Here is a 22,498-nt window from a genome sequence, read left to right on the forward strand (position 1 = left end):
TGGTCTCGATCTCCTGACCTCGTGATCCGCCCGTCTCGGCCTCCCAAAGTGCTGGGATTACAGGCTTGAGACACCGCGCCCGGCCAATAAAAATTTAATGTTAGCTTAAGCATCCTATGGCCCTATAAGAGTAATATTAATAATCAACATAAATAAAACATTCAACAAAGGTTTCACCAACATTTAAATTTTCCTCTATATAAAAGGAATGTCACGAAATTAAGAACAACTCTTATGTTAGCAACAACTTGAAACTGACTTTTTTCTAATAGCTCACTATGGATTATGGAATTTGCAACCCAACATTATTTAGAATGATCTAGGGCTTCAATGTATAAAAACAAAATATGCCATAAAAAGTCACATTACTAACGAAGTTGTGATGACTTTGATTATAAAATCTAAAACATTTACTGGGGTTAACGTTTAATTTTGGACTCTATTTCTAACTACATACTTTATTATTTATTAAGAGCTGGATAGAAAAGAAAGTAGAAACAGTATATTAAGTATTTCATTTCATAAATAAAGGCCAGATGACATACAAATACAGGCCAACATCTGGCCTGTATTTGTATGTCAGAGATGTTATAAGTAATGAACAAAACTTCAGACTGTTATGAAAATTAAACCAAGTGGCTACTGTCCTAAGAATTTGCTGAGATTATATAATTTCCTTATCTTAGAACTTTATTATGGGTAAACTCTAAACAAGGTATAAAAAGTGGTTTTAATTTTGTACTTTGGAGCATATCTCTCTGTCTGGTTCTAATAACATTATTTGTATACTGTGAAACTTAGCACCAAGAGAACTGACAATTTGAGAGAATGAATCTTTCTACTAATTCATTTGTCAATAACCAACAGAAGTCTGACATCTTTAAAAAGCAATCTTTTACATCTTATTTCTTTCTGCTTATGAAAATTAAATATTTAACATATAAAAGACTCCACTGATTCTGGAGACTTCCCTAAGATAATCAGTGGAGCATAAGGTATAATATTCTAGATATTTCAATGTTTTTAATACATGATTATTTCTATAAACTGGCATCATACTATACAGAATGATTGTAACTAATAAACACCCATCTCAGATCATCTGAAAATTCCATTTTTGAGAGATTACAAATACTATAGACAAAACTACAAAAAGTTGAACTTACTAATCTTGAACCATTAATAGAAACAATAAAATCAAAGAAAGGCTCCAATCCAGCTCTGTGTCCTGGGGAATTTTCTTGTACCTGCGGAAACAAAAATGACAAAAATAACAAATGTAAAGCTTAGGTGAAAATTGTAAGCCGAATATCTCTTTTCAGTAAAAATAGACCAATTTCATTAATAATGAAACATAGTACACACTAGTTCTCTCATTTCTCTTCATCTCTCCCTGATAATGCCTGTCCAGCTCCCTAAACTCTACCCTTTCTTTAAGTTCATCTTCTATTTATATTTTTATTTTATTTCTTTGAGACAGACTCTACCTGTGTTGCCCAGGCTGGAGTGCGGTGGCACAATCTCGGTTCACTGCAACCTCTGCCTCCCCGATGCAAGCGATTCTCGTGCCTCAGCCTCCCGAGTACCTGGGATGACTATAGGCGCACACCACCATGTCCGACTAGTTTTTGTATTTTTTGTAGAGACAGGGTTTCGCCTTATTGTCCAGGCTGGTTTTGAACTCCTGGGCTCCAGCAATCCGCCCACCTCAACCTCCCAAAGTGCTGGGATTACAGGCGTGAGCCACTGCACCGGGCCTAGTTCATCTTCTATACGAGGTTTTCCCTCTGTGGTTCTATTTCCATACCACTTTCTCCTCTTTTTTGGGAGAAAGGGGCTAATCCTCTCAGCAATTAGCAGGGGACACAGCAGACAGTCACTACAATTAAGCGACAAATTCAAGCAATTATTCCTTCACTACTAGTAGCAAGGCAGCACTCAGTTACAAAGTGAATACAGGCACATAGTCACCTATGTCAAGACATTTATAATCTGCTGAGGAATAGGTGAGAAGAGGAAGGGGCAATGTATATATAGCCCTCTAATCACTATAATGTAAGACCAAACAGGCTAAGGGCTATTTGGTATAAGGTTCTAAGGGAAAGAAGACGCTTCAGACATAAAAAGTGACAATGAATTGTGGTTTAAAAAGAGGGTAGAACATTCAAAGGTAAAGATGATCAAGGGGGTAGGAAGGACATCTGAAAATGGACAAAACAATATGAGCAAACACCCGAAGCCGGAGTCTGAAGAATGAGGATCATAGCATGTGTAGCTGGACGACAGGGTAGTGGACAGAAATAGAGAATTACAGACTTTGAAAACTAGGATTAACCCAGAAATCCTCTAATCCAGGGATCTTAAATTGAGGTCTGTGGATGGCTTCAGAGAATACTACAGCTCCTGAAATTACACACAATCTTTTATATGGACAAGCAGTTTTCAGGGTGTAAATATTGGTGGCTTTCATTAGATTCTCAAAGGATTTCTCCATGACTCCAAGAAGGTTTAAAAACCATGGATTTTGTGCAATTCTTTCATTTGATAGGTTAAAAAAAAAAATACCGTGTCTTGTTTATGATTCCATAGCTGCCTAATGGTGGAAGTGAAACTCAAAAATCCATCTTTTTTATTTTTATTTTTTGAGACAAGAGTCTTACTCTGTTGCCCAGGCTGGAGTGCAGTGGCACAATCTCGGCTCATTGCAACCTCCACCTCCCAGGTTCAAGCGATTCTTGTGCCTCAGCTTCCCAAGTAGCTGGGATTACAGGTGTGCACCACCACATCTGCCTTTTTTTTTTTTTTTGGTAGAGGCAAGGTTTCACCATGTTGGCCAGGTTGATCTCAAATTCCTGGCCTCAAGTGATCTGCCTGCCTCGGCCTCCCAATGTGTTGGGATTACAGGTGTGAGCCACTGCACCTGGCCGAAAGTCCATCCTGAAACTATTAGTCCAACAGAAGGCTAGAAAGAAGGGGTAGAGCTACATTTACTGGCCTTTAAATGAAAGAGTGAGATTATTTTAAATGTAATTCATAGGTTCATAGAATAAAAAAGATTACTTAGCTTCTCAACAACTCAAATGTTTATCACCCCATATTTGATAATGGACTGTCAAATTTTCAAAATGTACAGTAGTAAAATGTTAGTAGCTAGTAACAGAAATATGACAAAAAAGCAAAAAACAAATATAATCCATTCTGCATTTTTTTTCCAAAATATTTTCCTGTCTAAGGAATTTTTATTCTGCTTGATATTATTAAGTGCTGTCAAAACTATTCCATGGCCAGGCGCAGTGGCTCATGCCTATAATCCCAGCACTTTGGGAGGCTGAGGCAGGAGGATTGGAGTCCAGAAGTTTGAGACCAGCCTGGGTAATAGAGGGAGACCCCTGTTTCTACAAAAAAATTAGCCGGGTATCGGGGTGTGCTTCTGTAGTCCCAGCTACTTGGAAGGCTGAGCTGGGAGGATCACTTGCACCCAGGAGGTTGAGGCTGCAATGAGTCCAGGTTGCACCACTGCACTCTGGCATAGGCGACAGGGTAAAACCCTGTCTCAAAACAAAACAAAATAGAAAAAAAAAAAAAAAACCTATTCCCCAAGAACAAAAGTTTGCACTGATATTTATAGGTTGATTTTCTGTAATAGTCCAAATAGTTCTATAGTCAGTTTTGCAAATAACAACAGCAAATGACAGATACATTCAACCATACACAAAGCTACAGCTATTAATACAGTAACAAGTCATTTTAATACTTTCAAAATGGAACCCAGATTGTTCCTAAAATACATCCCTCTATACAGTGTCAATCAGAATTGTTCATTACCTCTTAATGTTGTTACCTTTTATTATTTTAAGCCAAATTATAGTATTGTCTCAGAAGAAGTAAAACTTGATATTCTTCTTTTGTTACAGTATAGTTGCCCTACATAGACAGTTCAATGCCTAACTCCCTAAAACTGTTTGATCATGTTTTTATGTTTTCTTGCAAATTTGGGACCAAATCATTTTTGTAAACTAATTAAGTTAAATATCAAAGGTATTTATTAAATGTCTTCGGTTTCTTTTTCTTTTTTTTGAGACAGGGTCCTACTCTGTCACTCAGGCTGTAGTGTAGTGGTGCATTCATAGCTTACTCCTGGCCTCCCAAGTAGCTGGGACTACATGTGTGCACCACCATGCCCAGCTAATTTTTAAATTTTTTCTAGTGCACCACCATGCTCAGCTAATTTTTTAACTTTTTGTAGAGATGGGGTCTTGCTATGTTGCCAAGGCAGGTCTCAAACTCCTAGTCTCAAGCGATCCTCCCATCTCAGCCTCCCAAAGCACCAGAATCCCAAAGCAAGTCACCATACCCAGTTTTTAGTTTCTGTATACTGTTTTCTATGGGAGTTATTTCATATTCTACATGTTACCAAATAAAATGTCTAGGGCTCAAAATAGCATATTTCTTCTCAAATGGCAACTCTGAAAGGTAAAGAAGTGGCTTCCTGGAGTCACAAGAAAAGTGAGGTCAAATCACAGCTATTTGGGACAAAGTCAGATTACCCAGATCTGAAATGCCTATTAGGTGGTTATCAATTAGACGTGAAGGGCCTCAGGTGTGAAAGGGGATGAACAGCACAGATCCTTAGGCGCCTCCTCAGAGTGGAGTTTCTCATCTAATAAAGCCGACATCTAATCATCTAATTCTCTGAATCTGAATATTTCCAAAGAACTATTAATAGCATTTTATCTAGAACCCAACTAGGTCACTGATCAATTTCAGACTTTGCCACTAAGACTGCCAGAAGTTTACCTTTTAGTTAAAAAGGGCCACAGACAGCACTTTTATAATGTAATCACTCATTTAGAAAGCTGACCCTACATGCTGATTCTTATCAGGCCACCCTTATAAAGTTTAAAGTATAAACTTCAGAGTATAAAGCTTAAACTATTTGTCTGAAATGGAAATTTTCCAATATCAGAAGTATTTTCCTATAATTCAAAAGGATTCAATAGCTAACTTTAAATTCTAAAATAAACTTGATCCTTTCCCTAGCTCTATTTTCTATTTCATTTTTTTTTTTTTTTTTGAGAAGGAGTCTCACTCTGTTGCCCAGGCTGGAGGGCAGTGGCCGGATCTCAGCTCACTGCAAGCTCTGCCTCCCAGGTTCATGCCATTCTCCTGCCTCAGCCTCCCGAGTGGCTGGGACTACAGGCGCCCGCCACCTCGCCCGGCTAGTTTTTTTTTGTATTTTTTAGTAGAGACGGGGTTTCACCATGTTAGCCAGGATGGTCTCGATCTCCTGACCTCGTGATCCACCCGTCTCGGCCTCCCAAAGTGCTAGGATTACAGGCTTTAGCCACCGCGCCCGGCCTCATTTGTTACTAACATCGATTTCCTTTGTTTCTAATGGCCCTTGAAATTAACTTCTTTCCTTAATTTATTTACATCATTAGAATCTGTGCAATTACGTCAGGTAGGTATCTTAATTACTGCTAGGAAGTCAGCAGAGGGTGCCCTAGAAAAATGCTCTCTTTGACCCTAATATGCCTAAAGGAAATTTCCTATATTTTGTAGCATGGAAAATATGATCTACAACATAGCAAACCAAACACTGACACAAGTTTCTCCTGCAGTGTTATCCACTGACAAGAATCTCCTGGCACCTAATCTCTCAGGCATCAGATTACCACTTCAATACTTTCTATCCCCTATGAGAGCTCCTGATTATTAATTTATCTTCTGCTTTCTTCAAGTCATCTTAACTAAAAGTTTATATATACTTGGCTCCACAGACCATTTAACATTTATTACTGGGCCAAATATCAAAGCAATTTACGATGAACAGGTTAAATTTGTAAATTTAATAATTAAGGCCAGGCACAGTGGCTCACACTTGTTATTGCAGCACTTTGGGAGGCAGAGGTGAGAGGATCTCCTGAGGCTAGGAGTTCAAAACCAGCTTAGGCAACAAAGTGAGACTGTCTCTACAAGCATTTTTTTAAAAAATTAGCCAGGCATAGTGGCACACACCTGTAGTACCAGCTACTCAGGAAGCTAAGGCGGGAGGACGGCTCGAGCCCAGGAGGTCGAGACTATAGTGAGTCATGTTCACGCCACTGCACTCCAGCCTGGGCGACAGAGCAAGACTCCATCTCACAAATAAATAAGATTTTATAAGATTATATATAGTGAAAAAATAATAGACTTTTAGAGCCAGACTGAGTTGGTTTTAAGCCATGATTTTGTCCATTTATGAGTTGTGTGAGCTTGGTAAAGTTTATTTACCACTCTGGGCCTCAATTTTCTCATTTGCAAGTAAGGGATAATGCCATCTACTTCATAAGAATGTTGTAAAGGTTCGATGAGTTAAGTTTATGAAATGCCTAGCTAAGTCTCAAGCCTATGATAGAAGGCCAAGAAATCTTAAGCTCATCCTCCTAACTCTGCTATCACCATCTGAGGGTAAATCTTTATAGCTAACCAATTCCTGGACACATCATTATTTTTGCAACCATATTAAATACCTTTTACTCTTAAAAAGAAAAAATAAGACTTGTAAAAGTGCTGGCAGGAAGGAGAGACAAACCATTTTTTCAAATGTTGCCTCCCACAAATCAATTCCAGATGGATGGTAGATGTAAAGGTCAAGGGTAAAACAATAAACCCTGTAGAGAAAAACATAAGAGAATATCTTTGAGACCTTCAAGTTTGCAAGGCTTCCTAATAAACTGGACACAAAATGCACTAACCACAAACTAAAATAAATTGATCAAGTGAACTACACTAAGAACTTCTGCTCATCAAAAGGTATAATTAAGAAAGTAAAAAGACATAATACATATCCAACAAAGGATCTGCATCCAGAACAAATCTTGAACTGCTGTAAAGCATTAAGAAAGATGGACGATAAAACCACAAGATACCATTTCTTGTCCACTGGAATGACCACAATTAAAAAGAAAGTAACAAGCATTGGCAAGAATGTGGAAAAAATGGAACACTCATACATTTGCTGGTGGGAGTGGTGTAGCTGCTGTGAAAAACAGTTTGGCAGATCCTCAAAATGTTACACACAAAGTTATCAAATGATCCAGCAATTCCACTCCAGGTATACAAACAACCAAGCAAAATGAAAATATATCTCCACGCAAAAACCTGTACACAAATTTCATAGTAGCATTATTCATAATATTCCTAACGTAGAAACAGCCCAAATGTCCCCCAACTGATAAATGGATAAACAAGATGTGGTATATCCATAAGAAAGGATGAAGTACTAATGCACGCTATGACATGGATAAATCTTGAAAACATTAACGCTAAGTGAGAGAAGTCAGTCACAGAAGACTACATATTGTTTGATTCCATTAATATGAAATGTCCATAATAGACAAATCCATAGAGACAGAAAGCAGATTAGCTGTTATGCGGGGTTGTGGGTGGAAAAAGGGGGGGAATGGCTACTAATACATATGGGTTTCTTTCTGGAGTAATAAACAGTTTCTGGAATTAGGCAGTGGTGATGGTTGTACAACTCTATGAATATATTAAAAAGTCACCAAATTGTATAGTTTAAAAGTCTGAACTTTCTGGTATGTAGCTTTTATCACAATAAAGTTGCTTAAAACAGAAAAAAGACAACCCAATAGAGAAATGGGGGAAAGATTTTAGCAAACACTAAACAAAATACGATACCGAAGTAATCAAGAAATATGAAAATGTGCTCAACTTCAATAGTCATCAAGGAAATGCAAATTAAAACCACAATGCTACTACACACCTATCGGAATGGCCGAAATCAAAAGATGAAAATATTAAGTGTGAGTGAGGATGTAGGACATTTAGAAACCTCAATTACTGCTGGTTAGAATGCAAACTAGTAAATGACTTGGCAATATCTATTAATATTGAAAATATGCACACCTTTTGACCGTATATTCCAGCCTTAAGTATATACCCAACAGAAGTGGGTATACACCTGTTCTCTAAAAGAAATACACTATACTGTTCATGGTACCACTATTTATAAAAGTCCCAAACTGAAAACTACAAAAATGCCCATTAACAGGTTAATAAATATTGGCATATTATCTCAATGGCACCAAATACATTAATGACATGAAAGGTCTACAATAATACACATGAATAAATTTCACAAGCAATATCTGAGCAAAAGAAGCCAGACACAAATGAGTACGTAGCACGTGGTTCCCCTTATACAAAGAACAATAGCTCAAACTAATCTATACTGTTAGAAATCAGGATAGTATTCATCCTGCGGAGGTGGGGGGTGTGCAGGATGTCACTGGAAAGGGATAAGAGGCTGGTTACAGTAAGTGTGTTGTTTGTGAAAATTCACAAAGCTATACACTTGTGTGTACTCTTTTAATATAAAGTCTTAAGAGATGCTCCCTGTATCAAAACAAGTATATTGAGGTTGCCCTTTTCCCAATGCCCTTTTGTCCAATTCTTCTTAGGGCCACATGATTTACTTTGATCAATTAAGAAACATAATAAAGCAGCTGAAAATACTAAAGAGCAATTATGCTTACAAAATAATAATTATAAAAAGATATATTACCAAAACATGGACAGGTAGAAGAAATTATGAACACACTAACAGCCAGTTGTAAGGTTCAAACTATACATCTGAGGTTAGCTTACAAAATAAAAATCACAGCAGTGTGAAAGAAATGCTTCTCTTCTAACACTCTAGAAAAAACGGCTGCAATAAACAAGATGATATTTGTTAGACAGTTTTTACCCTCAACAAGCAAAAATGAGAAGTTTATGATGAAACTGCACAGCAAAGGGGCATCTTTATTACATAAAAAGAAATTTGCATCAATGATTAGAAGCTGGATTTTTTAATCACCAACTTTATAGAAATAATCCCTAAAGTGGTGTCATTCAACTACAGTGGATGATTTCAGTAGGTTCTGAAATCAATTTAGTGTGTCACAAAAGACAAGTATCAAAACACAATATCACAATAGAAAATTTGTCAAAAATTCATGATATAATAAAGGCCTATATTCTTCACGAAATGTAGTATGTACTGGTTGTAATGGAAAATACATTTTTTGCTTTGAGCTACAATAAAAATAAAGTTAGGAAAAGCTGTCCTACAAGATACCACTAACACTTTTGCTCCATCAAGTTCCTGGTTAAAAAAAAAAAAAAAAAAAAAAAGGGCAATTAACTTCTTGACTTTTCCCTCCACTTCTGATTCCGGATCATTAAAAGTTTTACCAGATTTAGCCTAAACTTTTCTTTTACCACACAGACCTAACTATTGCTTTCCAGTGAAGCATCCATCTCTTCTTCCAGGATTAAGAGTGTTCAAATACTACTACTTATGCTAGGTTTGGATCATTTCACATTAACCTCTTTCTCTCTTCAATTCTTCACTTGGGGGAGGGAGGAATGGCAGAGTAAGACGGAAGAAGTGTTTGGGTGGAGTTGGGTGTCAGGCGGCATTCTCCCACCTGCATTGGTCTATTGACTTACATACTCTCAGCTGAGGTATACAGACCTTCTACCTTAAAGTAACAAAGAAAGGAAACCACAAGGCAACTTGCAGCATACAGGGTATCACCAGACTACATATTTCACTAGGTGATATACAAAGACACACTTATCCACGTTTCTGGCTGATATGTAAATTATCTTCCTTAAGTTTTCTAACAGTGAAAATGTTATCATAAAATCGGCTTACTAGAATGTATAACTGTCTCCTTTTTATTACTGCATCATATATTCCTTTTCCACACAAAAATGTAGGTAAGCCCCACTGAATGACTATCTATACCATCATCTCCTCTAACACCCTCCCTCCTGTACTACTTTTAAAAACAGTAGAGATGTTAAACAAGACTAGAAAATAAATTCAATCCAAGCAATAACTAAATGATGACCCACTTCAACTATAAACATAAATCCTCATGCACTATATGTGTGCACAGGTGTTCAAAATGACGGGAAAAGATCTGGGAATGTGATATAATAAAAAGAAATCCTAAATCCTCTGGAGTTATAATAGGCATTTTTTCAGTAGGGAAGGGTGAGGGAGCTATAGTAGTCCCTGTTATCCACCAGGGATATGTTCCAGGACCCCCCATGGATGCCTGAAACTGCAGAGTACCAAACCCTACATATACTGTACTATATTTTTTCCCATATGCAAATACATATGATAAACTTTAATTTATAAGCTAGGCACAGTAAGAGATTAACAACAATAACTAATAATAGAGCAATCTACCACTTATGAACTGTTTATTTCTGGAATTTTCCATCTGATGTTTTTGGACCTCAGTAACCAAAGGTAACTGAAACCACAGAAAGTCAAACTGTGGATAAGGAGAGAGTACTGTTTTCTATGTCTGCAAATGGGTAAGTTTCCTTATTTGAGTCTTGACACAAATGTGTGGTAAATAATTTTGCAGTAGACTGGGAGAGTTCAAGCCTCACCTGCTAAAACATTGTCTTCCCATGTTCTTCACAAAGCAAAGTGCATGTTCTCCTGACACTAACCCTAACATAATTTTTAACATTCAAGCAATTTAAAATAAAATTGTAATGGCAACTAAGAGGAAATAAAAACTCATTATTGCATAATGGTTTTCCAGAAAAGATCTGTACATTAGAAAAATAACATTGGAAGAAATTGAACTCTGCTCTAAAAGAAGCAAAAATTCTGACAACTTCTTAACGCATTTTATATTCCTCAAATAACTTAGGGATTTGTTTCCTAGGGAAAGAAAACTGGCTGGGTGACCTTAGGCAAATCAGATTAACTTCTCTGTGCTTCTTTTCTTTTTTTGATACAGAGTGTCCCTCTTGTTGCCCAGGTTGGAGTGCAGTGGCGCAATCTCAGCTCACAGCAACCTCTGCCTCCTGGGTTCAAGTGATTCTCCTGCTTCAGCCTCCCAAGTAGCTGGGATTACAGGTGCCCACCATCATGCCTGGCTAAGTTTCTGTATTTTTTAACAGAGACGAGGTTTCACCATGTTGGCCAGGCTGGACTCAAATTCCTGACCTCAAGTGATCACCACCTTGGCCTCCCAAAGTGCTGGGATTACAGGCCTGCACTTCTTTTCTTTAACTGCAAAAATGAGGAGGCTAATTAGGTAATCTGTAAGCCTGAATGACCCACCATGAAATAAATCTAACTGTTGCTAAGCTATCTATAGGTTCTACAATGAAGAAAATCAAATACAGCAAGATCATTTTAATTACACAGACTCTTTCAGCCATTTTAATTAATGTGTCTAGTAACACTGTAGCAATGCAATGAAAAGGATACTGGCACTCTCCATTTAAAATTAAAAAATAATTTCCTTAAAAATGAGGATAGGAGGAAATTAACAGGTACCATTTGTGTGTGTGCCTAAATGACTAAAATTAATGGGTCAGATTTGACCTCAAACTTATGTTTTAAACAGCAGCAAAGTACAGATTAGGTACACAGACAAAAAGTAATGGTTGCTTAATTAAATAAAAATACTAAAAATGTTGACAACTACAGTAGTATATTTTAGCTAGTATTGCCACAACACTGGTTCTACACAATAATGCAAATACTAGTAATAAAGCCATCACCAAACATTTGAATCCTTATTATATTCCACATTCTAAGTTAAGTGCTTTACATGAAATATCCCATTTAATCCACAGGATAATCAAGGAGGTAGTGTTGTTTTAAGAAAGAGATTTAATAATGCTCAATTGTTTTCATTATTTTCATACAGTATCTAATGTGTTTTTCAGTGGAAAAGGTGGAAGTGGCTCTGCTATTATCTGCACTTTTCAGATACAAAGACTGAAGCTTTTCAAAGCATTTCAAAGGGGTGCTCAAGGAAATAGAATGAAGTGATAGAGCTGGCACTAGAATCCAGTTCCCAAAGGTGGTCTCTGGTGGTTGACTATGATAGTTTCTCAATGTACTCATGTCCACAAAGATAACAAGATTCTTTCCTTCTGTCTTTTTTTTTTTTTTAGAGACAGGGTCTCACTTTACTGTCCAGGCTGATCTCGAACTCCTGGCTTCAAGTAATCCGCTGCCTCAGCCTCCCAAAGTGTGGGGATTACAGATGAGAGTCACTGTACCAGGTGCTTCCTCCTTTGTTTCCCTCCCTCCCTTCATTCCCTCTTTCCCTTCACTCCCTCCTTCCCTCTCTCTCTTTCTTTTTCTTTCTCAAGCTCTCAATATTTTGCTAAGGCTACTCTTGAACCCCTGAGCTCAAGCAATCCTCCCACCTCAGCCTCCTGAGTCCTGGGACTACAGGCACATGCCACAAAGCCTGGATTTTACTTTTAATTAATTAGGGCAAGGATGTGGCTCACAGCTATAGTCCCAGCACTTTGGGAGGCTAAAGCAAGAGGATCATTTGAGCCCAGGAGTTTGAGACCTTGTCCCTTCAAAAAAATCAGCCAGATGTGGTGGTACGCACCTGTAGTCCCAACTACTTGGAAGACCAGGGAGGGAGAATTGCTTGAGCCTGTTAAGTCGAGGCCGCAGTGAGCTGCGACTGTGACACTGCACTCCAGCCTGGGCAACAGAGCAAAACCGGGTGTCTAATTTTTTTTTTTTTCTTGGGGGGATGGAGTCTCACTCTGTCGCCCAGGCTGGAGTTCAGTGGTACCATCTCAGCTCACTGCAACCTCCACCTCCAGGGTTCAAGCGATTCTCCTGCCTCAACCTCCCAAGTAGCTGGGACTACAGGAATGCGCCAACACACCTAAGTTTTGTATTTTTAGTAGAGAGGGGGTTTCACCATGTTGGCCAGACTGGTCTCGAACTCCTGACCTCAGGTGATCCATCCACCTCAGCCTCCCAAAGTGCTGGGATTACAGGCATGAGCCACCACACCCAGCCTTAAAATTTTTTAAAAAAATTAACAAATTAATTAATTTTAGAGACGCTGCTCTGTTACCCAGGCTGGAGTGCAGTGGCATGAGGATAGCTCGCTGCAGCCTCAAAGTTTTGGGTCAAGTGACAATTTTGCTTTTATTGACACCGGATTTCACTATGTTTCTCAGGGTGGTCTTAAACTCTTGGGCCCTCACCTCACCTCAGTCTCCTGATTGGAGTAGCTGGGATTACAGATGCACACCACTGTGCCTGGCTCAAGCTTCCTTATTTCTGACAATGTGCTTGAGCTATCTCTCATTGGTGCTTAAAAAAGAGAGAGAACAAAACCCCAGAAAAATTACCTTCATGCTACAGTAAATTTATTTGCAATGCCAACAGGGAAATGTATAGTCTCTCAAAGTAACTACTTAGGACCAGGCATGGTGGCTCATACCTGTGATCCCAACATTTTGGGAAGCCAATACAAGAGGATCACTTGAGCCCAGGAGTTCAAGACCAGCCTGGGCAACATAGAAAGATCGCTCTACAAAAAAATTTAAAAGTTGGCTGGGCATGGCAGCATATGCCTGTAAGCTACTCAGGAGGCTGAGATGAAAGGATTACTTGAGCCCAGGAGTTCAAGGTTGCCGTGGGCCATGACCACACCTCAGCACTCCAGCCATAGCGACAGAGTGAGATCCCACAGAGCGAGACCATGTTTCAAAAAAAGAAAAAAAAAAAAAGTCACAGTTTCTAAAGCACATTTCCTAGTTTACATTGATATTTTATTAGTCAATCAATCAATCAATATATATAATCCTTTCGGTAGAACATTAAAGTAAGCAAAATGAACACACTGATGTTAAAGGTTATTCTAAGCTCAATTTTTATAAAATTTGTAGAGGAATTATTAAAAACCCCTGCTAGTATCTGACCCAGAAGACAGAAGAATCAGTGTTGTACACTCTACTACTTACTGAAACCATAATTAACTACTAACAGCAGATCTCCCCCAGTGAGAATCCTGAGGATGATAGTGCAGGCATTAAAACACACCTCATCACATAAGTATGAAAGCATATAAGGCCGGGCGCAGTGTCTCCCGCCTATAATCCCAGCACTTTGTGAGGCTGAAGTGGGTGGATTGCTTGAACTCAGGAGTTCGAGAGCAGCCTGGGCAACATGGCAAAACCCCATCTCTACCGAAAATACAAAAAATTAGCTGGGCATGGTGGTGTGTGCCTGTAGTCACAGCTACTGGGGAGGCTGAGATGGGGGAGGATTACTTAAGCCTGGGAGTTGGAGGCTGCAGTGAGTGGAGACTGTGCTACTAAATTCCAGCCTAGAGTGAGATCCTGTCTCAAAAAAAAGAAAAAAAAAAAAAAAAAAGGTGGGGGGTTGGGAGTGCAGTGGCTCCCGCCTATAATCTCTACACTTTGGGAGGCTGAGGTGGGCAGATGACTTGAGGTCTGAAGTTCTAGACCAGCCTGGCCAACAGGGTGAAACCCCATCTCTACTAAAAATACAAAAATTAGTTGGGTGTGGTGGTGGGTGCCTGTAATCCCTGCTACTTGGGAGGCTGAGGCAGGAGAACCGCTTGAACTGGAGTGGTGAAGGTTGCAATGAGCTGAGATCGCGCCACTGCATTCCAGCCTGGGTGACAGAGCAAGACTCTGTCTAAAAAAAAAAAAAAAAAAAAGTGTATATAAACAACATGAAACTACTAATTTGTTCAAGGTCTATTAATATTAGAAAAAGTTTATGTTCAATGATATAATTCCCAAAAGTATCCCAAGGTTTATATACATTGTATTCCATGGTTTTAATAAACTGAGATATCCTGATTCCTACATTTGAAAGCAATTTTAAAGACTATTTATTTATTTATTTATTTATTTTTGGCTCAAGCCTGTAATCTCAGCACTTTGGGAGGCCGAGACGGGCGGATCACGAGGTCAGGAGATCGAGACCATCCTGGCTAATACGGTGAAACCCCGTCTCTACTAAAAAATACAAAAAACTAGCCGGGCGACGAGGCGGGCGCCTGTAGTCCCAGCTACTCGGGAGGCTGAGACAGGAGAATGGCGTGAACCCGGGAGGCGGAGCTTGCAGTGAGCTGAGAGCCGGCCACTGCACTCCAGCCTGGGCGGCAGAGCAAGACTCCGTCTCAAAAAAAATAAAAAAAAAAAAAAAAAAAAAAAAAAAAAGACTATTTATTAAACAACTTCTGGGCCTTTTACTAGAAAAGATCAATTTTGGGCTGGGCACAGTGGTTCACGCCTGTAATTCCAGCACTTTGGGAGGCCGAGGACTGTGGATCAGCTGAGGTCAGTAATTCGACACCAGCCTGACCAATATGGTGAAAGCCCGTCTCTACTAAAAATACAAAAATTAGCCGGGCATGGTGGCGGGCACCTGTAATCCCAGCCACTAGAGAGGCCGAGGCAGGAGAATTGATAGGACTTGGGAGGCGGAGGTTGCAGTGAGCCGAGATTGTGCCACTGCTCTCCAGCCTTGGCAACACAGCCAGACTCTGTCTCAAAAAAACAAAAAAACAAACCAAAAAAAAAAGGAGAGATCAATTTTAGGGACAGGGTCAGACTCTTCAGGTTTCACAATTATAACTTTATACATAGAAAACAATACTAAATAAACCTACTGTTCTCTTTTTACACATTATTTCCAGAATGAGTGAGAAAGGAGCCAGAGTGAGATTTCTGTGTTAGGGCATGAGGTCGGGCGTGGTGGCTCACACCTGTAATCCCAGCACTTTGGGAGGTGGAGGCAGGTGGATCACTTGAGGTCAGGGGAGAACAGCCTGGTCAACATGGTGAAACCCCAACTCTACTAAAAATACAAAAATTAGCTGGGCGTGATGGCAGGCGCCTGTAATCCCAGCTACTTGGGAGGCCCGAGGCAGGAGAACTAGGGAGGTTGCAGTGAGCCGAGATCGTGCCATTACACTCCAGCCTGGGCAACAAGAGTGAAACTCCGTCTCAAAACAACAACAAAAAGATGGCATGAGTTTCAAAGTTTGAGAAAGACAATGTTAGAAAAATAAAGAAGAAAACAATGACTATTGAGTATTAGAAATTAACTTTTTCAAAGTAAGTACTAAACTGAAATCCCATCGCAACAGGATTGCATGTAGGTTAGTTAGGCTCCATTTATAGAGAGCAGTTCCTTTGGGAGACCTCATCTCTGACAAAATAGAAAAAAATATTTAAAAAGAGCAGTTCCATACGATAGTAGATGTGGTCTAGGCATTGCATTTTCTATAGAAGTAATTCCACTTGCAGTCACTTGCTTCTCTAAGAACACCTAAATGCTGCCCAGTCTGCAGCAAATGGCTCAGAAGATAAAAACCTGTTATTACACTGGTGACACACTACATGTCAATGACCCTTCCATCACCTCAAAATCTCTCCCAGAAGAAAGCATGAGAAAGAATGAAAATGCTATTTTCCATGTCTCCACACTGGTGTGAACACTTGCTCTGGAAGGTATGCCCTCAGATATCCCCCATCTCAGAGTTTGTAAGTGTGGAACAGAATATGAATATTTTAATTTAGAAGCAGGTCGTATAACAGGCATCTGTGAGGTCACTCCAAAAATTTAATTTTGAAAATGGTCTTGTTGGGTTCACTGGATAATTAATGGAAAATGTAGGCAAAATTTCGATATTACACATAGTTCATATGTAGGAAGTAACTTACAATAACTTCAAAGACTGAGAAGCCCTAACATTTTTCCCGCCTTACATTAGGATTGGAGGACCAAAATAAAAGTGCCATTCATAGTAAGCACAAATCTGACCCACTGTATAAGAGAATCTGAAATGTTATTTTTTAAAAAAAAGACTTCTACACAAAATTTTAAATCCTCCAGTAGAAGTCCACTTCTTTTTTAAAAGTAATTTTGCATATCTACACTTTGAGTGACTATACAAGTATTTAATGAGCACTTCAGAAATCCTCGAAAATACATTAAAGTTAAAAAAAAAAGGTCACCATCCACTAATAATTTTTTAGACAACCTGGTTTATTATCTTTCAGCTTTATTTTCCTGAGCACTCAAATGTACCTGCACATACACAGGGTGTTTGAAACACAATTTTGAGCGAATGTATAGCACTCTATCTGTGGTTAGGCCCTGATTTGTTTAATAATTTCTCAGCTGTTGGATATTTTGGTTGTAATGTTAACCTCTTAAGATAACTTTTGGCCATATAGTCCTTGAATATGTCATATCATTCAAAATCTTTGTGAAACATGGCTAAGGGGCGATGTTAGGTCCACGAAAAAAAGGAGACTAAGAAAAATACTTCAACAGTATTTGCCTTTAGATGGTGGGATTACAGGTAATTCAGGTTCTTTGCTGTCCTTTTTTACCATATCCAAATGTTCTCTAATGGACACATGTTGATAATAAGAAAACAATGTAGTTATTTACTAACATGAAAAATCAATATTTACACAGACAGCTACCATTAAAATTCAATACAGTAATCGGGGAAAAGGATGTATGTTATGGGAAAACAAAACATAGGATTCAAGTTTGTAAATATGTACATATAACAAAAGAAGACTAGAAAATCAAATATTCAACACCAGGAGGTACTCCTTAACCAATCTATGGTATAACAGACTACCATGAGCTAACTGAAAGCATGAGGCAGATCTTGACTTGCTACTACAGAAAGACTGCTAAGATAGGTCATCAACTGAGAAGACTGAGGTGTGCAACAGCATGGATCATATGATTCCAAGATTCCAAGGTAACAAAAAGAAACAAAGAGAGAAGGGTGAGAGAAGAGACTTTTTTTTTTGAAACAAAGTCTCACTCTTTTTGCCCAGGCTGGAGTACAATGGCATGATCTCAGCTCACTGCAACCTCTGCCTCCCAGCTTCAAGTGATTCTCCTGCCTCAGCCTCTCAAGTAGCTAGGATTACAGGTGTGCACCACCACCATGCCCGGCTAATTTTTTATATTTGTAATAGAGATGGGGTTTCACCATGTTGGTCAGGCTGTTCTTGAACTCCTGACCTCAGGTGATCCGCCCACCTCGGCCTCCCAAAGCGGGGATTACAGGCGTGAGCCACTGCGCCTGGCCAAAGAGACTTTTTTATAAGCATAAAATATATCTGAAAGGCTATGTAAGAAACTGTCCACAGTGGTTACCTCTGGAGTGGGGATAAGAAGTTGGGTACACAATATGATCCCAATCATGAAAATATGCACTCACACATAGAGAATACATAAAAAGGAACTATACTGCTCATAGCAGAACTTCTGAATCCATTTCAAGACTGTCCCCTAAAGATTTTTAGATGGATATTGAAAAATAATGAAAACAATGGAAAGTTCAATCTATCTGAATTATAGGGACTCATGAAATCAAAAGACAGCAGTGGATATACATGTTATTATAATTGGTATTTCAAAACCCAATCATATTTTTTACTACAACCAGGAAATGGCCAGGAATTGGTTATTCAAGAAAACTAACTTCTGATTAAATCACTCTAGAACTTGTTGAATATGGGTGATTTTATTCAAAATCTTCCTGCCACAGTTACTCCAGTTTACAAGCTTGGTAATCTAATAATGAAATATATCGCTGTCCATCTAGGCAATAACAAATGAAAGGAAGACATTTTTATATGTTACGATTTAACACAGCACTTTTCCCTCTAAAAACAAAGATAAGGAAACCAATTACAGAATCAGGGGCAGAGGGTCTTAGGAACGCAGACACAAAATTCTCCTAAACTAGATCATTACTATTTTAAAGCTCTCTTTAATAAAAGTCTAACTAAATAAGAATTATTTCATCATGTGCAATATTAATGCTCCAGATGCAGACTGGTAACTAAGGTTGTCCCTAGTGTTTGTAAAAATCAGATTTATAGATTAATAACACATCTGCACTACTGAATATGTATGAACGCTGATTTGACTGCACTTACATAAAGAAAATACCAACTCGTTTTATGTTGGAATGTAGTCATTAAGTTGGAATCCTTTTCATGTGTATGGCTTTCTTTCAAACACGCGACTTCTTTTTTTTGCTTATTAACATTCATGTGTTTTACTGAGTTTCCTTGAGTGCATGTATTATAAAAACATCACGAATCCCCAAGGATTCATGACCACAATCGGACACTGTGAGAAACAGCTGGTAATACTGAGTAATACCGCAGGGTAGAGAACTCAAAATCAGATCAGATAATACAAAGAAAAGCACAGCTTTCACCTCACATTTGGGAACTGATAATTCTCCTTCCATTTCCTCTCTCAGTGTGGCTCTTGGGGGTTTGGTTAGCTGAAGGGGATAGGAAGATAATACGGTTTATTTATAGGCTCCCTTTTCCTTTCGGGGGGAAAAAGTCACCCTTTACTACCAAGAGTATGGCGAGAGGAGGGATTTTTAGTGTAATGGAAAGGCAATAGACACGATAATCCTGACGATCAGAAAGATGATCTGCCTCAGCCCTATCACCTAGACAGCTGGGCAATTTAAGAATGTTGTCTCACCTAAAACATGGGACCCAGGGCAGGAAATGAAGGTAGTACCAGGAAGTGCATTCTCTTACTTTCAGTGAAAACGTTCTTGCCTGTGAGGAGCTAATATTGAGTGACACCCCTAAATGGCGCTACACGCTGCGGCCACTCTGTTGACAGTTCTGCATGTTAACACTCACACAGGTGTCACAGCACACAACCATCAATGCTACTTCTAAAGTTGCCCGGTTCCATGAGGAAAAGATCACATGCTTTGTACCACCCAGGCCCAGGCCGTTCATAGGTAGGGGCTTAGCTGACGCCTTTTGAGGTATTATGTTTCTCTGCCTCCTGGAAGTGAAGCTAGGGTTGTTTTCCTTTATATACTCAGATTTTTTTGAAAAAAACATTCCTCTGCACTACCTCTTACCACTGTGGATCTAAACCTTAATCTAAACCACACCCTCAGCAGTCGGAACAGAACGGAAGTTCCCACTCCAGGAAATCTTGAGAAGGAGGTTTGGGAGGGTCAGGAGTGGCACGGGGAAGGAGAAGTCTTGTCGAAATCAAGTCTGTTTAGGTCCGTCGAACCTACTTCCAGGCCATTTCGATCTCCGTCTCCTTCCCCGCTGGCCTTTCAAGTAACTCAGCCGGCGCCGAGGTGATTTAACACCTGCCGCCGCAGGCCCCGCCTCCGGACTGCGGGTCAGGATCCCTCTCCTAGGAAAGCGCAAAGGCTGCCTTCACAGTCACTACTTTGGAGACGTTCCCTCCGCGCCCTTCCTAACTTTGGAAGCCAAAAACGAGGGTGGGTGGGAGAGAGAGAAGGCCGTGCGGAAAAAGAGCAAGGTTGTCCCCTTCCCAGGGCCGCCCCCCGGCCGAGTCGCCGGCAGCTGCCTCCAGCTCCAGCCCGTCTTCCCACAGCCGCGGACCCCGTGCACAGGGCGCTCCGCGGAGGCGGGATGCCAGCGGCCTCCGGAACCAGCCTCGGCCAAGGCAGCGCCCGCGACAGCCTCTCCTTCGCGGGATCGGGCCTGGCTGCCCCGTGAAGGAGCCCATGGGGGCCTCCGCCTCCCCGCGGCCGGCCCCACTTCCAGCCCGCAGCTCCGCGGCCGCCGTCGGAGCCCTTACCCGTAGAACGTGGTAGCCTTCGGTGCCCCCGCCTGGGATCTCGACGCTCTGCGAGGAGCCCATGGCGGCGGGCGATCTGTGTGGCTGAGCCGGGATCCGCGCTGCTCCCGCCCCCCGCGCACCGCCCGCTCTGCTCCTCCGCGTAGCACTTAGGACGTGGCACTCGCTGCCGCCGGAGAGCCGGGCCGCACAGCCCGCCGGGAGATCGTCTCCGCTGCAGCCCGGGCCGCTGCGACGCCGCAGACAGCGCCACCTGCCGCGAGCCACTGGAAGGGGCCCGAGCGCGCGCGGGCCGGGAGGATGGAGAGGGAGGGCCGGAGAAGGGCTGGGAGGTGCCGTGTCGTGCTCGCGAGAGAACAGAAATGCGCTTCCCCCTGCTTTGGCGCCTTGCTACGGGGCCCTGGATTGGGCCAGATTTATGCAGACGCGTTCCCGCTCGCCTGAAAGAACAGGTTGCAAGTCCCCCTGGTGGCCAGAGGCAGAGAAAGAGCTGCTGATAAACAGGAGCGAACTCAACACACAGCAAGCTCTCTTCTCCAGGTGTACAGGTATTTTCCCAGACTGTACAGCTGAGGGCAATAGTGGCCCCCTGTGGGGCCACTGCACAGTATGAGCACAGCATACTGCATCTGCTCAGCTAAATTTTATAAAAGGAAACGCTCCCTTTATAAAACAGTAGTCTCACAGAGTCACCTACCAACTTCTTTTTTGGTTTGGGTTTTTTTTTTCTCCCTCCCTAATTGTGAGAATAAGATTAGAGGATTGGTCACAATCAGAGCGATGCCAGCGTGGGAAGCACGGTTGGATTTCCCTGGCATTCCACCACCTGCTGCTGCTCGGTTCCCCGTCCCACCTCCTTCAGGTAGCCAGGTCGTATTCATGCTTATTCCGTTGTCGTATTCCTTTGCTGCTTCTGCCCCTTACATGTACTCCCTCTGAAACCCCCAGTTGCCTTGTGGTCAGTTGGACTAATGGTGCGTCAACCAGGTATTATGTGGATTCCTATGTGATGCAATGTAAAGTATGTACTATCACCCATGATGTATTCTAGCCCAAAGTGGTTAACTTGCCTCTATGGAATCTTGAGTTTGATGTTTACAGGATGTAAGGGGAATTGAGGAGCAAGTAAAATGACACCACAGGGAATCAGGCAAATACAGGAAGTGGGCCTTCCTTCAGGACAGCTGGCCAGTTCTCTTTATCGAGTCAGAGTCCTATGAAAGAGCCTATGCCAGATTAAAAGTAACACGAAGAATATAACCAAGAGACACACTGTAAGGGCTTGAGTTGGGGGCCAACTTGGAGAAATAAGCGTAAAGAACATTTTTGGTTCATTTGGAGAAATTTGAATATGTACTGAGTATCAGAAGAGCAGTTATTCACATGGAAACGTGGAAATTATTGTCTTTTTAAAAAGCTGGTTACAAGACGGGATGTGTCTGTAGACAATACGAAAAACATGTCTTCAAAATACAGATTAATACGTATGTATGCATATGAAGATGTGGGAGGAGAATATGAACCAAGGGTTACAGTGGTCATCTCTGGGTGGTGACAGAGATGTTTTATTTTTTGTTTTGGCTGGTTGCATATTCTTTGATGCTCATGAAGTGCTTTTGTAATAAGAAAATATTATTTAAAATTTAAAAATAATTTTCTTTGCTATCAACAAGTGAATAGCAGGTTTTTAGAAGGCCTAATATATCCATAAATCCATAAATGAAATCTCCAGTTATTAGGCTCCTCAAGGACAGGGTCTGCAGTGGAGTTGCCTTTATGTTCTTGATATTTACCAGAGTGCCTAGCAGCTCATTCAACAATTTAATAAATTTAGTGCAAGAGAATAAATGTAAGAACTAGATCTAATTATAATGTTCTCGTTCTGCTTGGCAATTATAACCCTCTTTATGATGGAAGCTGTTGCCATGTTCAGTGGTCAAAATTTTTGGACCAGTTGTCTCCCATATGTCTGATGGTAGCCATGGCTTGTAGAACCCAGGCTGTGGATCGTTGGTGGTC

General features: G+C 40.6%; 1 protein-coding gene across 1 annotated transcript in view; it reads right to left on the reverse strand.

The window, feature by feature from the left end:
* GORASP2 (golgi reassembly stacking protein 2) overlaps positions 1–21,362 on the reverse strand; it is a 40,068-nt gene extending 18,706 nt beyond the window's left edge. Inside the window, exons 1-2 of the mRNA XM_017862342.1 lie at positions 20,480–21,362; positions 1,167–1,247 (exon numbers count right to left, since the gene is read on the reverse strand). Of these exons, the coding sequence (XP_017717831.1) occupies positions 1,167–1,247; positions 20,480–20,542 (144 nt within the window). The 5' untranslated portion in view covers positions 20,543–21,362. The remainder of the gene's footprint in view (positions 1–1,166; positions 1,248–20,479) is intronic.
* Positions 21,363–22,498: the final 1,136 nt, after the last annotated feature.

The sequence above is a fragment of the Rhinopithecus bieti genome, unplaced genomic scaffold (assembly GCF_001698545.2).
Source record: "Rhinopithecus bieti isolate Rb0 unplaced genomic scaffold, ASM169854v2 scaffold_63316, whole genome shotgun sequence".
NCBI classification, from domain to species: Eukaryota; Metazoa; Chordata; class Mammalia; order Primates; family Cercopithecidae; genus Rhinopithecus; species Rhinopithecus bieti.